At 40.3% G+C, this 16,453-nt stretch overlaps 1 protein-coding gene across 2 annotated transcripts; it reads right to left on the bottom strand.

Moving 5' to 3' along the window:
- Positions 1 to 108: 108 nt before the first annotated feature.
- Positions 109 to 16,082, bottom strand: LOC121725512 (endoplasmic reticulum transmembrane helix translocase). Of its 2 annotated transcripts, XM_042112524.1 has the most exons (11): positions 15,638 to 16,082; positions 15,464 to 15,553; positions 15,136 to 15,342; positions 13,009 to 14,958; positions 12,526 to 12,775; positions 8,460 to 8,656; positions 8,068 to 8,210; positions 2,984 to 3,116; positions 1,677 to 1,820; positions 1,027 to 1,138; positions 109 to 949 (listed from the first exon to the last, which is right to left on the bottom strand). In XM_042112524.1, exons 1-10 carry the CDS (start codon positions 15,905 to 15,907, stop codon positions 1,031 to 1,033), a joined length of 3,492 nt encoding a protein of 1,163 aa, XP_041968458.1. In that variant the 5' UTR covers positions 15,908 to 16,082; the 3' UTR covers positions 109 to 949; positions 1,027 to 1,030. The 2 variants fall into 2 exon arrangements, with proteins under 2 accessions (XP_041968458.1, XP_041968450.1); XM_042112516.1 differs by having other exon boundaries at positions 109 to 1,138.
- Positions 16,083 to 16,453: the final 371 nt, after the last annotated feature.

The raw sequence follows: 16,453 nt of genomic DNA, 5'->3' as shown, positions 1-16,453 counted from the left end.
ACTTAAAACGTCGATGCCTTTTATTGCATCTCACTCTACCGCCTAATCAGAATTCTCAGTCAAGTCAAAACGTGAAAAGGCATAAGAATACATAAGAAAATCACAACATAATACAATACTACACATTTATTTGTTTTGTCAATAAAATACAACTGCCACATCCATTATATTAAATGCATATTTGAGCATCAGTCTGTCCGCACACTATACATCAATTTAACTTATGGGATTGCAAAACATGAAAACGATTTCACACTTATATTTTTTTGTTACTTCGTGTCGTCGTATTATTACAAAATGGCGAATCTTTACAATAATTTATTGCATTGGCAAAATAAGAAATTTTTGAAAACATAATCCCATAATATCACATTTAAAGAAACAAATCCACACATAATTTAAAGACGCTATGAATGGAGTGTATAAAAATTATACTACCTACATTAAAACGAAACTTACATTTTATCGATCATGGAAATCACGAACTTTTAAATGCTCTCTGCACAATTTACCTATACTATGAAGTATGAAACAACAACTAAATAAAATTGTATAATGTAACTAAAATAAATACTTTTATGCGTGAGAAATGCGAAACAAACAATATTAATTAGTTACACGTAATAAATATTAGAAACTAATATTCAATTTTTTTACTCTTACCAATCGTAGGTTCCGGAGAAACAGGCAATAATAATTTCACCAGCTTTAATATCAGCCGTTCCGAGCTCAAATTAAAAAAAAGTTAAAAACGCTCCAGAAACTTTTTGAAATCGTGAAAAACAAGATTTATATTTATTATTTTTGGCTTAGAATTTCAAGACACAAGTATTACAAAATATTGTGAGTTTGATTTGCTGATGATATAATATTATTGCGACCAAAATTTCAATCATTTATTTACATAACTATAAGCTCTGTAGGAATATTCGCCGTAGTGCGACGTGCTATACGCCGCTACGTCGCCATGCGTACGCCACTACGTCGCCCTGCGTACGCCGCGACGTTGCGACGTGTATGAGGTTCGCCGCTACGTCGCCGCGACGCGGCCGTCACCGAAAGTCCACAGACAGATGCGATCCACGAGGTACGCGAACACCATGTCGGCGATCAACACTTGAACCACGATGAGCCGGTACTGTAAAATATTGGAATCATTAAATGAAAATTATAAAGACAACAAAGCTAAAAAAAATAAAATATCCACAGCCGAACATATAACCTCCTCGTTTTTTGGAAGTCGGTTAAAAATTAAATGTATTTGTTCCCTCAGTATAGTATTCGAAAGACGAAAGTACACATTATTTAGCTCACTTTTTAACCAACTTCCAAAAAGGAGGAAGTTATAATTATGTTCGTCTGTTTATGTTTTTTTTTTATCTTTAAACACCAATATATTACAAACCATAATATATAATAATATATTATATAAGAAATATAAAATGAATGCCACTTAAAGTTCTGACGTCCATTATATAGTAAAGAGCGGTGTAACGCCGTCGTTCGTATGATCGGAGGTTAATTACCGCATTGTTAAAATTGTTTTTAAGTTTGGTTACGACGTTACTATCTTGATCTCTTATGAGGTGATCCCACTGGGATACGGCTTCGGATACCTCATCTCTCCGTCATCCTCCAGATCGAACTGCAATCGATGTAAAACCAGTGGTACTCACGTCGGGCGGGAAGTAGACGATCTCGAACATGTTGGAGAGGTCGGGGAGGACGCCGGTGGCGAGCGCGAACACCGCGCCGCCCGACACCACCACAGACCACAGCAGCGGCCGGTTGTCGCGCAGACCCTCCATGAACGGCTCGCCCTGGACACACAGTGAGTGACATTTAATTATTACTTAACTTTAAGTTGTATGTATAGCCACCACCTCATTTAAGGTATGTAACCAAATACAGAGAACATTTAGCCAGTATACTAAATAATATACTGGCTAAATGTTTACATCTTAAAATTTTATCCATTAGTAGTCACGACCAAACGTGATAATAAACTAGTTAAAAGCCGAGCTCGCGTCGTCACACCTTAACTGACAGGTGATAACACATCTACGTATAAGAAAAACCTTGACTGACTGATGATAACACATCCACATATAAATAAAAATTACTATGTCAAAGCACAAATCAATAGGCATGATAGTTTTTCCGTAAAGTGTATTATAAAATGTAAACCTTGTGGGATATACTAGGGCTCGCTTCGCTCGCCCTGATAAACAAGGAATATGCAGTTTTGAGTTTTACGAATTTTAAATAATTATTTATTTTATTTATTTACACAAAAATTTACTTACTTAATTTACTTACAAAGGCGGGCTTAATGCCTTGTGGCATTCTCTAACCTTACCAACCTGGGTGATACTGATAATATATTATAATACAGGCGCATTCTTCGTAATGAGTAACAAAAGATTAACGATAAAATAAATAGATTTACATATAAATTATTAATAAAACTAATATATACATTTCATAACAATAAACTTACATAAACAATAATTTTTTTTTTTTAAATGAACTAAGGGGGCAAACGAGCAAACGGGTCACCTGATGGAAAGCAACTTCCGTCGCCCATGGACACTCGCAGCACCAGAAGAGCCGCAGGTGCGTTGCCGGCCTTTTAAGAGGGAATAAGGTAATAGGGGAGGGTAGGGATGGGAAGGGAAGGGAATAGGGGAGGGTAGGGAAGGAAATAGGGTAGGGGATTGGGCCTCCGGTAAACTCACTCACTCGGCGAAACACAGCGCAAGCGCAGTTTCACGCCGGTTTTCTGTGAGAACGTGGTATTTTTCGGTCGAGCCGGCCCATTCGTGCCGAAGCATGGCTCTCCCACGTATGAATTATATAAATATAAAATTTATAATTAAATAAATATAATATATACGTAAACTATAGATATATCTACATAAAGTATGTCGTTATAAATGTCATTATAAATAAGTATGTCATTATGAATGATGTCAAGTCATACCCGGTAGTTGATAGCGAAGGTGGATATCTGCAGCGCCATGGAGATGATGTAGACGGTGCTGTTGAGCAGGTCCGGCTGGAACACGCGCTCCTCGTCCTCTGCTAAATCCATGTCCAGCTGCGGCTTTGTATCTCTGATACACAACAAAGTTTTTATTAACACGTTGGTTGCCCATACTCTCATTGGCCTTTACGTCTGTGCCAGACGATTTACGGCGTATTGGTCTGTGTAACAGCTCTTTTCATGGCTGTGCAAGCCGATACGCGAACGACATAGACGACCACAGTAACGACAGGAGAAATTAGAGGTTGATGGTACAGAACTTTGATTTTTGTGTTTTTTATCTTTCAGAGCTTGGAACCAGGCATCATCGCAAATTTTACTACCCTCCATTATCCGTTTGCGCCAATCTGCTCTGTTTTCCGCGAGCCTCTCCCAGTTGCGGTGATCAATTCAGAAAGCCATCATGTCGCGCTTTGCACAATCTTTAAAGCGAAGTAACGGCCTTCCCACATTTCTTTTAGCATTCGCTACCTCGCTTAGCATTACACGTCGTGGTAAGCGAGAGGGTTCCATTCTGTACATGTGTCCAAGCCAACGTAGACGTCGCTGCTTTAGCAGTGCCGTCAAGCTAGGTAGCTGTGCTATTTCTAAAACCCTCTCGTTTGTGACCCTGTCTTGCCATGTCAAGCCCAAAATTTTGCGTAGGCAACGCATATAAAAGGCGTTAAGACGACGCTTTTGTTTTGCGTACGTTGTCCAGGTTTCGGCACCATACAAGAGTATGCTTAAGATTGAAGCTTGAAAAACAACAATTTTAGTTTTGGTTGTTAAGTATTTATTGTGCCATACTCTCGTACTAAGCCTCCCAAACATTGTTGCCGCTTTACCAATGCGGATGTCGATCTCTGTGTCCAAAGAAAGGTTGTTGGACACTGTCGATCCTAAGTAGCAAAATTTGTCTACTACCTCTAACGGCGTGCCATTCAAAGTTAATGAGGGGGCTTCTTGAGTACCTTGGGTTAGAACAACTGTCTTTTTTGTATTAATGGACATGGCAAATAGGGCACACGCTTCGGAAAATTTATCAATCATAGACTGGAGGTCGACTTCGTAATTAGCTACAAAGGCTGCATCATCAGCAAATAGCATGTTGTCGACGAAAAGGTCCTCGCGGTGTCTTTTAGATTTTAGGAGGGAGATGTTAAATGACTTTCCGTCGGCCCTCGTATATAAGTGGATTCCCTGTTGGTTTTCGCGGAACGCAGTGCGTAATAATATAGAAAAATATATACCAAACAGGGTAGGAGCTAGAACGCAGCCCTGACGCACACCTCTACAAACGCTGAACTGCTGAGACATACAACCGTCACAAACCACGGCACCCATCATATCTTCGTGAAAGGATTTGACGAGGCTCAGGAGCTTAGGTGGGCACCCAATTTTCTCCAGTGCTAGATACAAAACATCCTTACTGACTGTATCAAAGGCCTTGTTAAGGTCAATAAAGGCCACATAAAGGGGAGAGTTCTGCTCTCTACATTTCTCCTGTAATTGTTTGAGAGTGAATATCATGTCCACCGTGGAACGCTGAGAGCGAAACCCGCATTGTGACTCAGGGTACACGCGTTTTGCAAGCTTTTGGAGTCTAGATAATACGACACGACCAAAAAGCTTGCCAACTATGCTTAAAAGGGATATGCCGCGATAATTGTTACAATCCCCTCGATCACCTTTTCCTTTATATAACGTGAAGATGTTGGCACCACGCATATCCTGAGGCACACTTCCCGCTTCCCAACACTTACACAACAGATGGTATAGGATTGGTCTAACACACTGGAGCTTTATTAATTCGGCTTGGGTGCCATCACAACCGGGACTCTTTCCATTCTTGAGCTGACTGACGGCAACGTTGAATTCCTCCGCCGACGGCAGACTGTCTAGGTCGATCCAAGTATCCAGTTTAGGCATACCGTGTTCTGCTCCTGGATGTAGAGACACGGGGCGTGAGTACAGATCCGTGTAATGCTCGACCCACCGATCTAGCTGTTTCATTCTGTCGGCTATGACATCGCCGTTCGCATCTTTTAGAGGAGCAGTCTTTTTAATCATTGGTCCAAGAGCCCGTTTGATGCCGTCGTAAACTCCGCCGACATCCCCTCTGTCTGCACAAGATTGAATAGTATGACCAAGTTTCCTCCAGTACAAGTTCGCAAAGTACCGTGCACTTCGTTGAAGGGCTCCTTTTTTTGCTCGCAGAATGTTTTTTGTATCCATCGAGGGATTCATGCGGTGTTTCAGTGCAGCGTCACGCTTCGAAACAAGCAGTGGATGTAAATGCTCAGCGTTTTCTGCGAACCAATCCCTGGACTTGGTTTTCAGGTGCCCAAATACTTCGCCAGCGCTCGCGGTCAATAGCTCCTTAACATTGCTCCACTCGACACTAGTGGGTGTACTTGTGTTCCACGAATCCAGCATTTCTTTAGCCAAGCACTCAAAAGTTCGGATTTTTTCATCATTATGGAGTTGAGAAAGATTTAACCTTTTCCTACCCATTACTCTGGATGAATGTATCCTTTTAGGCGAAAAGGCTATATTAGCTGCTACGAGTGAGTAATCGGTGTCGCAATCAGCGCTGTGAAACGAACGGGTATGGAGAATTTCGCGAATATCCTTGGTTCTGGAAAGTACTACATCCAACTGATGCCAGTGACCTGATCGCGGATGCTTCCAGGAGACCTTGCGTGTCAGCTTGCCCTTGAAGAAAGTATTTGTTACACATAGCAGATGCTCAGTACAGAACTCTAGTAGCCGCTGGCCATTATCGTTCATTTTGCCAATACCATGGTAACCAATACAGTTTGGCCATGAAGTAAAATCTCGACCAACACGGGCGTTGAAGTCGCCTAAGATGTAGAGGCGGTCTCCTTTGTTAATTTGTCTTACTGTTTTGCTAAGTTGGTTATAGAAACGGTCTTTTGACTCTTCTGGGGATGAAAGTGTTGGAGCATATGCTGAAATAATCGAAACAAAACCGCAGGTGGTATTGAGTCTTAATATCATAATGCGTTCCGATATTCCGCGAGGGTTCTCAATGGCAGGTATAAGGTCATTGCGGATGGCGAAACCAACCCCGTGCTGAAGATGATGAGAAGATAAGAACTCCTCTGAGGTGCGCCCTCAGAGGAGTTCTTATCTTTCCAGAAAAAAGTATATGAGGACTCGCGTAATGAGCCTTCTTCCGGTAGTCTGGTTTCTTGCAGAGCGCAAACTGAGATGTTGAGTCTGCTAAGCTCTGCATCAATCAAAGCAGTCTTGCGCAGGTCTTGGGCGCTAGTTGATTGTTTGCCCCCACACATGTCAGGGAGGCCTGTCCTCATAGTACGGACATTCCATGTAGATATTCGCATGGATTGACGGGAGCGTATTTTCTTGAAAGTATTTTGTTCTGTGCCGACAGGTGTTACGATTTACGTCGCCAGTCATCTAGTCAAGCTAGTGATCCCTACACCTAAAGGAACAAACCAGCGACGGGACGGATCGTACCTAATTGACCGGGGGCTGCCCAGTTTAAAGCGGGCGGTAACGATCATAAGCCTTCGATGGACTTTCCCACTGTCGAAAGTGACCCCCAGCGTCCTTACTTACGCCCATACGTTAGGACTTATCAAGGGCGTCGCCAGGGGGGGGCAGGGAGGGGCAGCTGCCCCCCCTCCCTAGAGACTCTAAAAAACGTTGCCAAATATAATGCAAAAGCAACGACCACTATAATATTAAAATCTGGTAATAGATGTAAGGCTCGTAGTACAAGTGAAAAGTTTCATGTGCTGTCGACTTTACCTACAATTCATACCTACTTTTCTCATTTATAGAGAGTGAGTAAAGTATGAATTGTAGACTGTAGTAGGTAAAGTCAACTTGCCCCCCCCCCCCCTGCGCCATCGGCTGGCGACGCCCTTGGGACTTATAACTGGTAGACTGCCACTTTCCGTGTTGTTACCCACGCAGACAAATCTGGTAGGTGGAGTGACCTCTCCACAGACTACGCCGCCTAGGACGGACTTAAGGAAACACAGGGTTGCCCAGGGCCTGTATTACCCTCTCGGCCTCACTGGCTGTATCCACAGGAAAGGCAAGCCAATACGTGTGAAGCCAGGTCGGCTGCAGGAATCTGCCGCTTATTTCAGGTTCGACCCTACTTGCGCCTTACGGAGACTCCGTTCCGGGTTATATTTCGGAGTTTTCCTTCTCCTAGATGGGTTGCAGCACAATGCTAAGAGGCCCATCCCTCCCTCATCGCGAGGCGTTAAAGATGTATAAGCGCTCGCTAGAAGACATTAGTCGCCTTTTACGACACCCTAGTCTTGTCAGGTTGGTGCTATTCTAAAGCCGGACACCACACGGCATGGCACGGCCCATACTACACCTTCAGTAATAGGGATGTTGACATGGTCAAAGTATAGCAGATTTTTTAAATAAAATAAAGATTTAACATAAAATATTGTTGAAAAATAAGCATTTGTAAAATTTCAGCGTTATAACGTATGTATTTGTATTTTGTTATGCGTTGTCGTTTACAAAGTTGGATGGTCAAGTCGACAATATAATCCTGATCATTCTCTTAAACTAAAGGCGGAAAAAAACAAAGGCTGCTAAATTTTTATATTTTGGGCTTCCTTTTAGCCTTCCTAAAAAAACTTTCATAATTGTATGTAACATCTGTTTTGCCCCTTGTGTGTTTAACACATTGCCATGAGCATCACCAGTGGCATCAAAAGCCCATTGTAAATTGTATGTGGTACGGGAGCAATAGGCATGATGGCAATATTTTTTGATGGTAATTAAAGGACCTTTCCGAAATAGAAACACCAGTGAAATAATTATTGTATTAGCTAAAAAACTTTCCAAAATCTTATAAAATAGACCTGCCCGAAATGTTTCATACAAACTGTACGCATCGCGGTAGAATTTTGTTCAGTGGTCAAAGTGGTTTCAGAACAAAAGTTGCTTTAACAGCCAGGCGGAGCAGGTCGCGTGCGCACCAATCAGCCGGCCAGCCTTCGACTTGGAAATATTCATACCTGTCAGGAGATCTGATAGTAGCCTCATGCACCAGATACACAAGACATAGGAAATGTACGGCGAACTGCGTCAGCACGGTCATTATCGTGTACAGGTTGAAGATGTTCGGCAGCGGGCGCTGTTTCGACAGGTGTTTCAAAGGCTGGAAATAAAAAACGTTTGAGGGACAAAAAAATTAAAAATCTCTGAGGATGCCTATAGAAGTTTAGGCGAGGTAAGAGTATTCAATGTTTACACCGAACCAAAATCGGTAAAATTATCGCAATGTCGATGCGTATTCTCATCTCAAAATTGACTAGTGCTATGTTCACGCCTAACGGACGATAGTTAGTTTGGTTTTTCATCAACTGAAATCACAAAATATGGTTAAAAGTCATGACTCATGTGTTACCTTCGATCTAGATATAAATAGGAAGCAGGAGGCCAACAGCAGACTCTGTAGGGTTGCTTGAGTGTCACTGAACTTAATGCCGTCGAGGTACAGCACGGACTGACTGTACGCGAGGATCAGGGCGTTCAGAGCCAAGATCTTAAACATTTGGAGCGTCGTCACCAGTGTGCACCGACCTTGTTTGATTATATGACATACTGAAATAAAAAAAAAATTAAAATAAGCTTAACGATTGATACTAATTGTTACACAATATAAGGTTGAGAATTCAAAGCCACACTGTAAGCTGAATCGGCGTTGAGTCAATGTAATGTGCCACCTTCATCTGACGATTTAACTGAGTTAGAGCTGGATTGGATAAAATCTACACGCTTTTTCGTCCCCGTAGAGCTAAAATTCACCAGATAGCTTTTTCATCATTTTGAGATACGAGCGTTTAAAGTTTTAAAATTTTCAAAAAATTCCTGCAGATTTCTGTTAAGAGATATAAACTTTTTCTTTTTGCAATTGCTTGGATGGTATACCAAAGTTACTTCAACAATAATTTTTAATGAATTTCAATGTATTTTTATAATAAATATTTAATAAAAACTACTTTAGTTACTTTTCGCCCTTAACGTTTCTTTCATTAGTGTAATTTTATTGCTTGTTAAGTGCATTTAGTGAGTTTTCGCATAAAAACTGAAGAAATAAAAAGGGTTATAAGTATGCTTAGTTAATTTTTAACTAAATAAAAATTAATAATGCTCACTTAGTGAAAAGTTGGAATTTTCGTTTGTTAATAAAAACAACATTTTAATCAGTAATCCTTATAAAATTCAAAGCAAGAAAACGAAACAAAATTATTTTTTTTCTATCATTGGGGGACTGGCCAACGAGTAGTACCATGCCAACCCACTAAAAACATTTGCCATCAGCCGTATAACGGAGAGTGTCCTGAAACTATCTAACACAAGAAGCCCACCTCGACTGGCTGGTCTACCACATAAGGGATAGGATTTCCATCAAAATAAGGGAACTTAGGCCAACTGAAGCGTTTTCATCGGCACCGGGACTGTTGAGAAGGTTCCCATATACACCCAAAACTCCTTTAGACAAAGTCTTAGAACTTTTCAAAACCACGTCTCTGCTCTTTTGTTCTACCGAAATCTGTATCCTGAGCCGAATGGAGGGTGGATCTTCCTCCCTGTTCCGCTCTGCTGCTCTTTTCTGTGAAATTACGGATTCACAGCTGATGTCATGGCGCTGCATAGCACACCACAAGTCCTCCACAGCGCCACATTCGTGGCAGGCTGACGTAAGCTCTCCTGAATTGTTAATATTACGTACATGTACGTGCCGAAACATCTGAGTCCAGTGAGCACCGTGTAAGGCGGAGCCGGAAGGTAAGAGATTCTCTGAGCTTTGAGAACATGACGCAGATTCTGAGTCTCTGTTGGCATTAAGCTTCTCACTTCCATTATCAGGAACTACTGCTCTCTTTTTCCGCACCTTCCAGAGCTGGTTCCATTGGAGGTTTTTCACCTTGTGACCTTATCTCTTGTACTTGGCGAACAACCCGCAACACACCCACAGCGGGTCCCCGTTTCATACCTGAATGCTCCTCCTCATCGAGTCGTGTTTCTCATGTCTGAGGATCTTGACCTCCCCCTTCTATGACCTTCCTTTATATTGTGTTATGCCAGCTATTTCTATCTGTGGCCACTCGAAAAGCGTTATAGACATTGAACTCAAGTGTGGTGCGGATTTGATCGGACCGACTCATGGGACAGCGGCCCCGCGGTCTTTTTCCCACAATCTTGCCAGTTATCATGAGTTTTTCAAGGTTGCCTGCTTTTTTCTGCCTATGTGTCCGAAATATTCTAAGATGTGTGATGTTTTCATGTTTAGTTTAGCCAGAATGGATGCGTTGGTTCTGTAAGCAGTTCATGGAATTCAGAGCATTTTCCTCCAGCAACACATCTCGAAGGCGTCGATTCTTCTTCGGTCTGCAGCAGCGGATCCTTAAAGGCAGATGGAGAATATGAGTGTGTGGACAAGCTTCGTCTTTTTCGGATATTTTGTCTTTTCGGTCAGGTTTTTTGTGAAAATCTGGTTCACAGGAGCCGTTGTTCGTAATAGTAAACCCAAAGACGAATACGCTAACCACTTCCAATTTTAGAGCGCCAGTCACAGGTAGAGTGTTGCTTCTATCTATGACCATGATTTTGGTTTTCTCTTTATTAATAGAGAAGCCCAAGGTATTGATGATTTGCTCCATTCTCTGAAACAGTTCTTGCATCTCGACTTCATTTGCAGCCAAGAGAGTAGTGTCATCCTTAATGCTAGCTATCTACAATTGATTGCATTAAGGTGCCCATACACGAGATAATTTGTCGTTTCGATCGATCGTCAAGAAAATCGTCCAATCGATCTTTTGAACGTAAAATCGTTTGCGATATTGCTACACACGTACAATTTGTCGTTCGATTTTAACATCGAGGAGATAAATCGTTACGATAATTGTCCCGTGTATGGCCACCCTTACATGTGTATAATACCTAAAGGCTAAAGGTTTAGCAAAAACACTAAAACTTTATAGGGAACCTTTACGGATAAGACTTTTTGAGAAGGTGCCCAAAAACTATCTTCTTAACTTCCCTTACTTGAAAAATGATATTTATAATTAAGGTAAGGGACCAATTTTAGTGAAGTTATAACAATTACATAATTTTATGTCTCAATTCTCAACGTAAAGGACATGTTGTGAGAATTGTACTAAACTGAAGGCTATTATTTTTTAGAGTTTACGCTATTTTTCTTACACGTTAAAATATTTACGTCCTTCAAATATTTTTTTACTAAAAAACCTGTCTAGACGTTGAAAAATGTGTACTGTAAGGGACATTTTTTTAACGATAGAAGGATTTCAAGTATACCAAACGATAGAGCTCGAAACGAGCTATGGAACGCAGCATTCTAGGTATAAAAATGATTGACCGCGTCCGGAATACCACCCTGCGTTCCCAAACGAAGCTCGTTGACGTAGGCAGAAAGGCAGCTAGCCTTAAGTGGAGCTGGGCAGGGCACGTCTCCCGTATGCACCCGGACAGGTGGGCGCGTCTAGTTTCGGAGTGGCTACCGAATGGTCGGCGTAACAGATGCCGACCCAAGAAAAGGTGGCGCGACGAACTAGATGCGTTTGATAAAGAGTGGCCAACAACTTCACAGGATCGTGAACTTTGGAAAGAGAGAGGGGAGGCCTTTGCCCAGCAGTGGGACACTGTAGGCTGATAATAATAATAATAAAAAGAGCTCGAAATTCTGAATTCAATGATATTTATAATAATATAACCTAAACTCATTTTCGCCAAAATACATTACGTTAATTGATATTTCCGGTGTCGAAATATGCACTTGAAGTAGCGTACAATAGTCACTAAGTCTTGTTAGATGAACACATAATTCGCATTTGCAGTATTTAAAAGAAGTATAAAACTCATTAAAATGGTTTATTTGAGGAATTTTTACAATATATTTATGCAAAAAGTAACTACATAGTGTAGTGTAAAGACATAGTGAATTTACGTATATTACCAAACACAAACGCTAAACGCGTAAATTAATAGATCGAAAATTCACTAAGTAGACTTAGTTTTATTTAACATTATACAGTGCAAATATTTAGAGAGTTGTGACTAAATCAATATAGTGAATTTTCGATTTACTTATGTTATTTGAAATATGATTTGTTCATAGGACGAAAAGTACCTAAATCAATTTAGTTACGTAAAAATGCGCTCCGTTAGTAGCTATTATTAATTATGTCCATTAAGTATTTTTTCGCTATCGTAGTCGATCTAAAAACACGAAGTTAGTGAGTTTTTACACAAATTATCTCCGAAACTACGCATCGTATCGATAAACTGGTAACACAGAAAAATTGAAAAAAAAATAACACATCCCAATGGCATCCTTAACTCAATTTTGGCCATTTTGCTATCTGGTGAGTTTTAACTCTACGAGGACGTTTTGTCCTATCAAGTTAACGATACCAAAAATTCAGGCACGCCAATAACATACTCACTACACAATATACTCGACAGTCTGCTGGTGAACGGCGCGGCGACGCTGGCGTCACCCAGCCGCACCAGCTGCAGCTCCTCCTCCTCCAGTTTCTTCATTGCCCGCTTAATCCTGGCGGCGGCTTCAGCGCGCGCCTGCTCCCTGATCTCGCGCGGGTCCCGGGAACGCCGCACTGGGGGATCCACCTCAACACGTTCCCTTTGCGCTTCTTTCGGGCGCTCCGGTGCGTTCGCTAGGATCGCCACGCCCACCTGGAGATGATTTTGCAGTATTTTATTTGACTATCAAAAAAATTTTTTTAAAATATACATAAAAATACAATTTAAAATTACTATCAAGCTATTTTTCTACTTACTAGACAATGAAAAAATATTGTAGAACTATAATGTCTGCATGTGTCTTGTAATTTGTGAAGTTAGTAGTCAATGTTGTTGAAGCTTACTTATTAAACAGTGCAATTTCTAATAATTATTATTATACTTACGTCTGCATGTTTTAAAGCTCCAACATCATTAGTACCGTCTCCACACATGAGTGTGACATAGCCCAAAGATTTCAGAGTGACTATAACATATTCCTTTTGTTTTGGTGCAAATCTTGCGAACACCTTTATGTGTGGTATAATTTCTAGAAGAAATTTGTGGTGATTATCTTTCAAGTAGACGAGACCCTCGCCTGTGATACATAGATTGAACTTGGATGTAAACTCTTTGGCAGTTTTAAAAGGTTTCACCGGAAGTTCCATACTGTCATCTATAGATTTCCAGCTCCAGTTGTCATTTGATTCAGTCAAGACAAGAACTTCGTTTTTTTGTGTGAATTTAAGCTCTTTAGCTACATGACAGGCCGTTAACGGGTTATCCCCTGTGATCATAGCGACAGAATGGGATGCATTTATAATCTCTGCTATAGCTTTTTTGGAGTCTGTTTTCAGTGGGCAAGAAATTATAACAAATCCGGCAAAGGTTAAGTCTGACTCTATATCCTCTCTAGAAAGATCTCTGATTTCCTGGGATGTCATTTTGCCTAAGTTTCTATGAGCCAAAGCCAACACTCTGGCACCTCTTCTGGAAAGTGTCAAATGAACATGATCATAGTGGCTAGGAACTTCTTTCAACATTGTCTTTATGGTCTCTGGTGCACCTTTTACCGTGCTTATGTAGTGCGTCTCCAGAAATCCTTTCTCATTCACCTGGTAGCCAGCAATTACTGACATCCTTTTCAAAGCACTTGCAAAATGATTTCTGTGAACAATCTTCAGTGCGGGGGACTTTCCTTTTCTTGGTACAACAGCCTCTCCTTTAGTCAAATTCCAGTCTACTGCCTTCAATGTTGCTTTCTCCAGTGGATCACCGACCACACCATCGTCTAACTGAACTAGGGAATGACAGGAAGCCAGCACCTGAACAGTTTCCATTGGAGCTTCAGACAATGGCATTACTGTAGCATCTGTGTGGTCTCCTATTCCTGCTACACCTTCCACTACTAAATTATCACTTGTCAATGTACCAGTTTTATCAAAACAACAGATATCCACTTTTCCCGCAAAGGGTATTCTAAAGGGTTCAGTACAAAACACGGCCAATTTAGATAAGGATAGAAGTGACGTATTTACAGCGAGCGATAATTCTATTGGCAATTCTGGTGGCACGACGGATGTAAGAATAAGTGTACACTCTAAAAACAATTTGTATCTGTTCCTCTCTGGGTCTTCACACCCTTTTATCCACACATACGCTGCAGCGGCGATCGCAAATATCAACAAGAACAATATAAATCCAAATGTTTCTAAATTATTAGCAGTAACTCTTTTGACGCCGAACAAAATAGTTCTCAATAATTTACCCTGTGATGTGTTAAAACCATTACGAATGACGTACCCGATGCATCCATTATCTGGTGCTTTGAGAGCTGAAGAAACGTTTTTACTGGGTGAGGAGTGCTGGACAATTTTAGTTCCACCGAACAGCATGTGTAATTTACCTTCTCCTTCACTATGCAAGTTTTGTTTCTGATCTTTCTCATTTTCTAGAGGCTCCTTCATTTGAGGCACACTCTCCCCAGTCAACATGGATTCATCCACTATGCAGGAGCCTCGAAGGAGGACAATATCACAGGGCACTAGATTATCATTCAAGGACCTCGTGAGGGAAACAATATCACCAGGTACCAGCTGATCAGAGACAATTTGACGCCATCTCCTGTTTCTATAAACGTTAATATTGTAAGGTTTATTTCCCATCTTCCTTATGGCAGCCATATTTCTGAGCTGTTGTTGGACAAGTGTGCACTCAAATGTGACCAACATCACCAGAGTGAATATTGAGTAGTACCAATACTTATCCAAGCACCAGAGAGCCACACAGAAAACTTGGAAAACAAAAAATGGAGCAGTAGCCCTTTCCTTAAATAGCTCCATAAATTCAGGGACAACCTGAAAATTGTAAAATTTTAATTTAAGTATGGAAGTAAATACAAACTTTTAAGTTTTTATCATGGTGCATAACCTAGGCTGACACATTTTACTTTGCCTAATATCGTTATAATAATTGTCATAGTCAATCATTGCACTTATAATAATGTTTCATATCAACCAGGATTAAACTTATACCATTATCATTTCATTTTTGCCAAACTCCTTCTCTGCAGCATCAATTGATTCATCATCCAAAATACCCTTTGATTCCATGTACTCCTCAAATGTCTTGTTAACTGGAAATATAACTGTATGGAAACTCTTCTTGTCCCAATCATACACATATTTGCTTTTTTGAAATATAAACCACACATACGGCTTATCATCTCCAGGATTTATGGGCTAAAAGATTTAATATTCCTATTATAAAATAATTAATAAAAATTATTCCTGCTACAATATAGAATAAAGTTTAGAAAAAGAAACAGGAAGAAAGAAGTGTATAAAAAAGATTTGAAATTACCTTATCATGATGAAGTTTCACAATTTCTGAAAATCCATTGTTAGATGTTGGAACTACCTTTACAATTTCTGCTTGTAAGGGATCTTTGACCTGAATGTTAAAAGAAGAAAGTATATAATTCAAATCTAAACATGTAATAAGATTTTAAGCATATGCTTAATTGCAGCTACTTACGGGTGAACAAGACAAAAAGCACTGCACGTGAACGCTCCAGTAACAGCTTAGACAAATTATTATCTGAACAATTGCTACAACGGCGACCGTCACAAACCCGGCTTCAAAATTTTCATTAAATCCATAAACAAATATCCAGCAGTAGAAAACCACGGGGTAGATTAATAGAAACGGTAGTATAGTCCCTTGAAAAACTGTAGCCACAGGTCGAAATAATTGAATATATTGAACTAAATCGTCTAGTGACGACTGCATGTTCTTGGTAACCATGTTATTAGGATTATTAAGATACAGAACCACCTAATTACTAAAAATTGGCAGCCTTTCGAATCACAATATGTGTATTCATATCTTCTCACAGTCGATTTGATTAATCAATAACAATTATCTACTATAATTTATAAAAATTAGATCGAAAACGAAATTTGCACCAAACATGACACGAATGGACACATGACAATGAGCACAATGACAGCAAAAGCCAAAAAAAAAGAGATGACAGATAACAGATTTATGGCGTTTTCACACGAGACACGACACGACACGATTCATAGACCAATATAAATTGCACGACAGACGTCACACAGTCTGTCGTTTGAACGTTTTCACACGAGCGACGATTTCTGCGACGACACCGTATTCACGTATGGCTGGTTTACACGTATTAAGTAGATAAGTAGTCAACAAGATTTTAACTTAAATGACTTTATACTTACTTAAGTAAATTTGAACTTGCTACTTGCTACTAAATTTTGTGTTTACATGCAATTAATAACTTAAAATTAAGTTAAAATTTAGCTGTTACCTCGATAAGCA

The sequence above is a fragment of the Aricia agestis genome, chromosome 1 (genome assembly GCF_905147365.1).
Source record: "Aricia agestis chromosome 1, ilAriAges1.1, whole genome shotgun sequence".
Taxonomy (NCBI): domain Eukaryota; kingdom Metazoa; phylum Arthropoda; class Insecta; order Lepidoptera; family Lycaenidae; genus Aricia; species Aricia agestis.
This window is presented reverse-complemented; position numbering and strand designations above follow the sequence as displayed.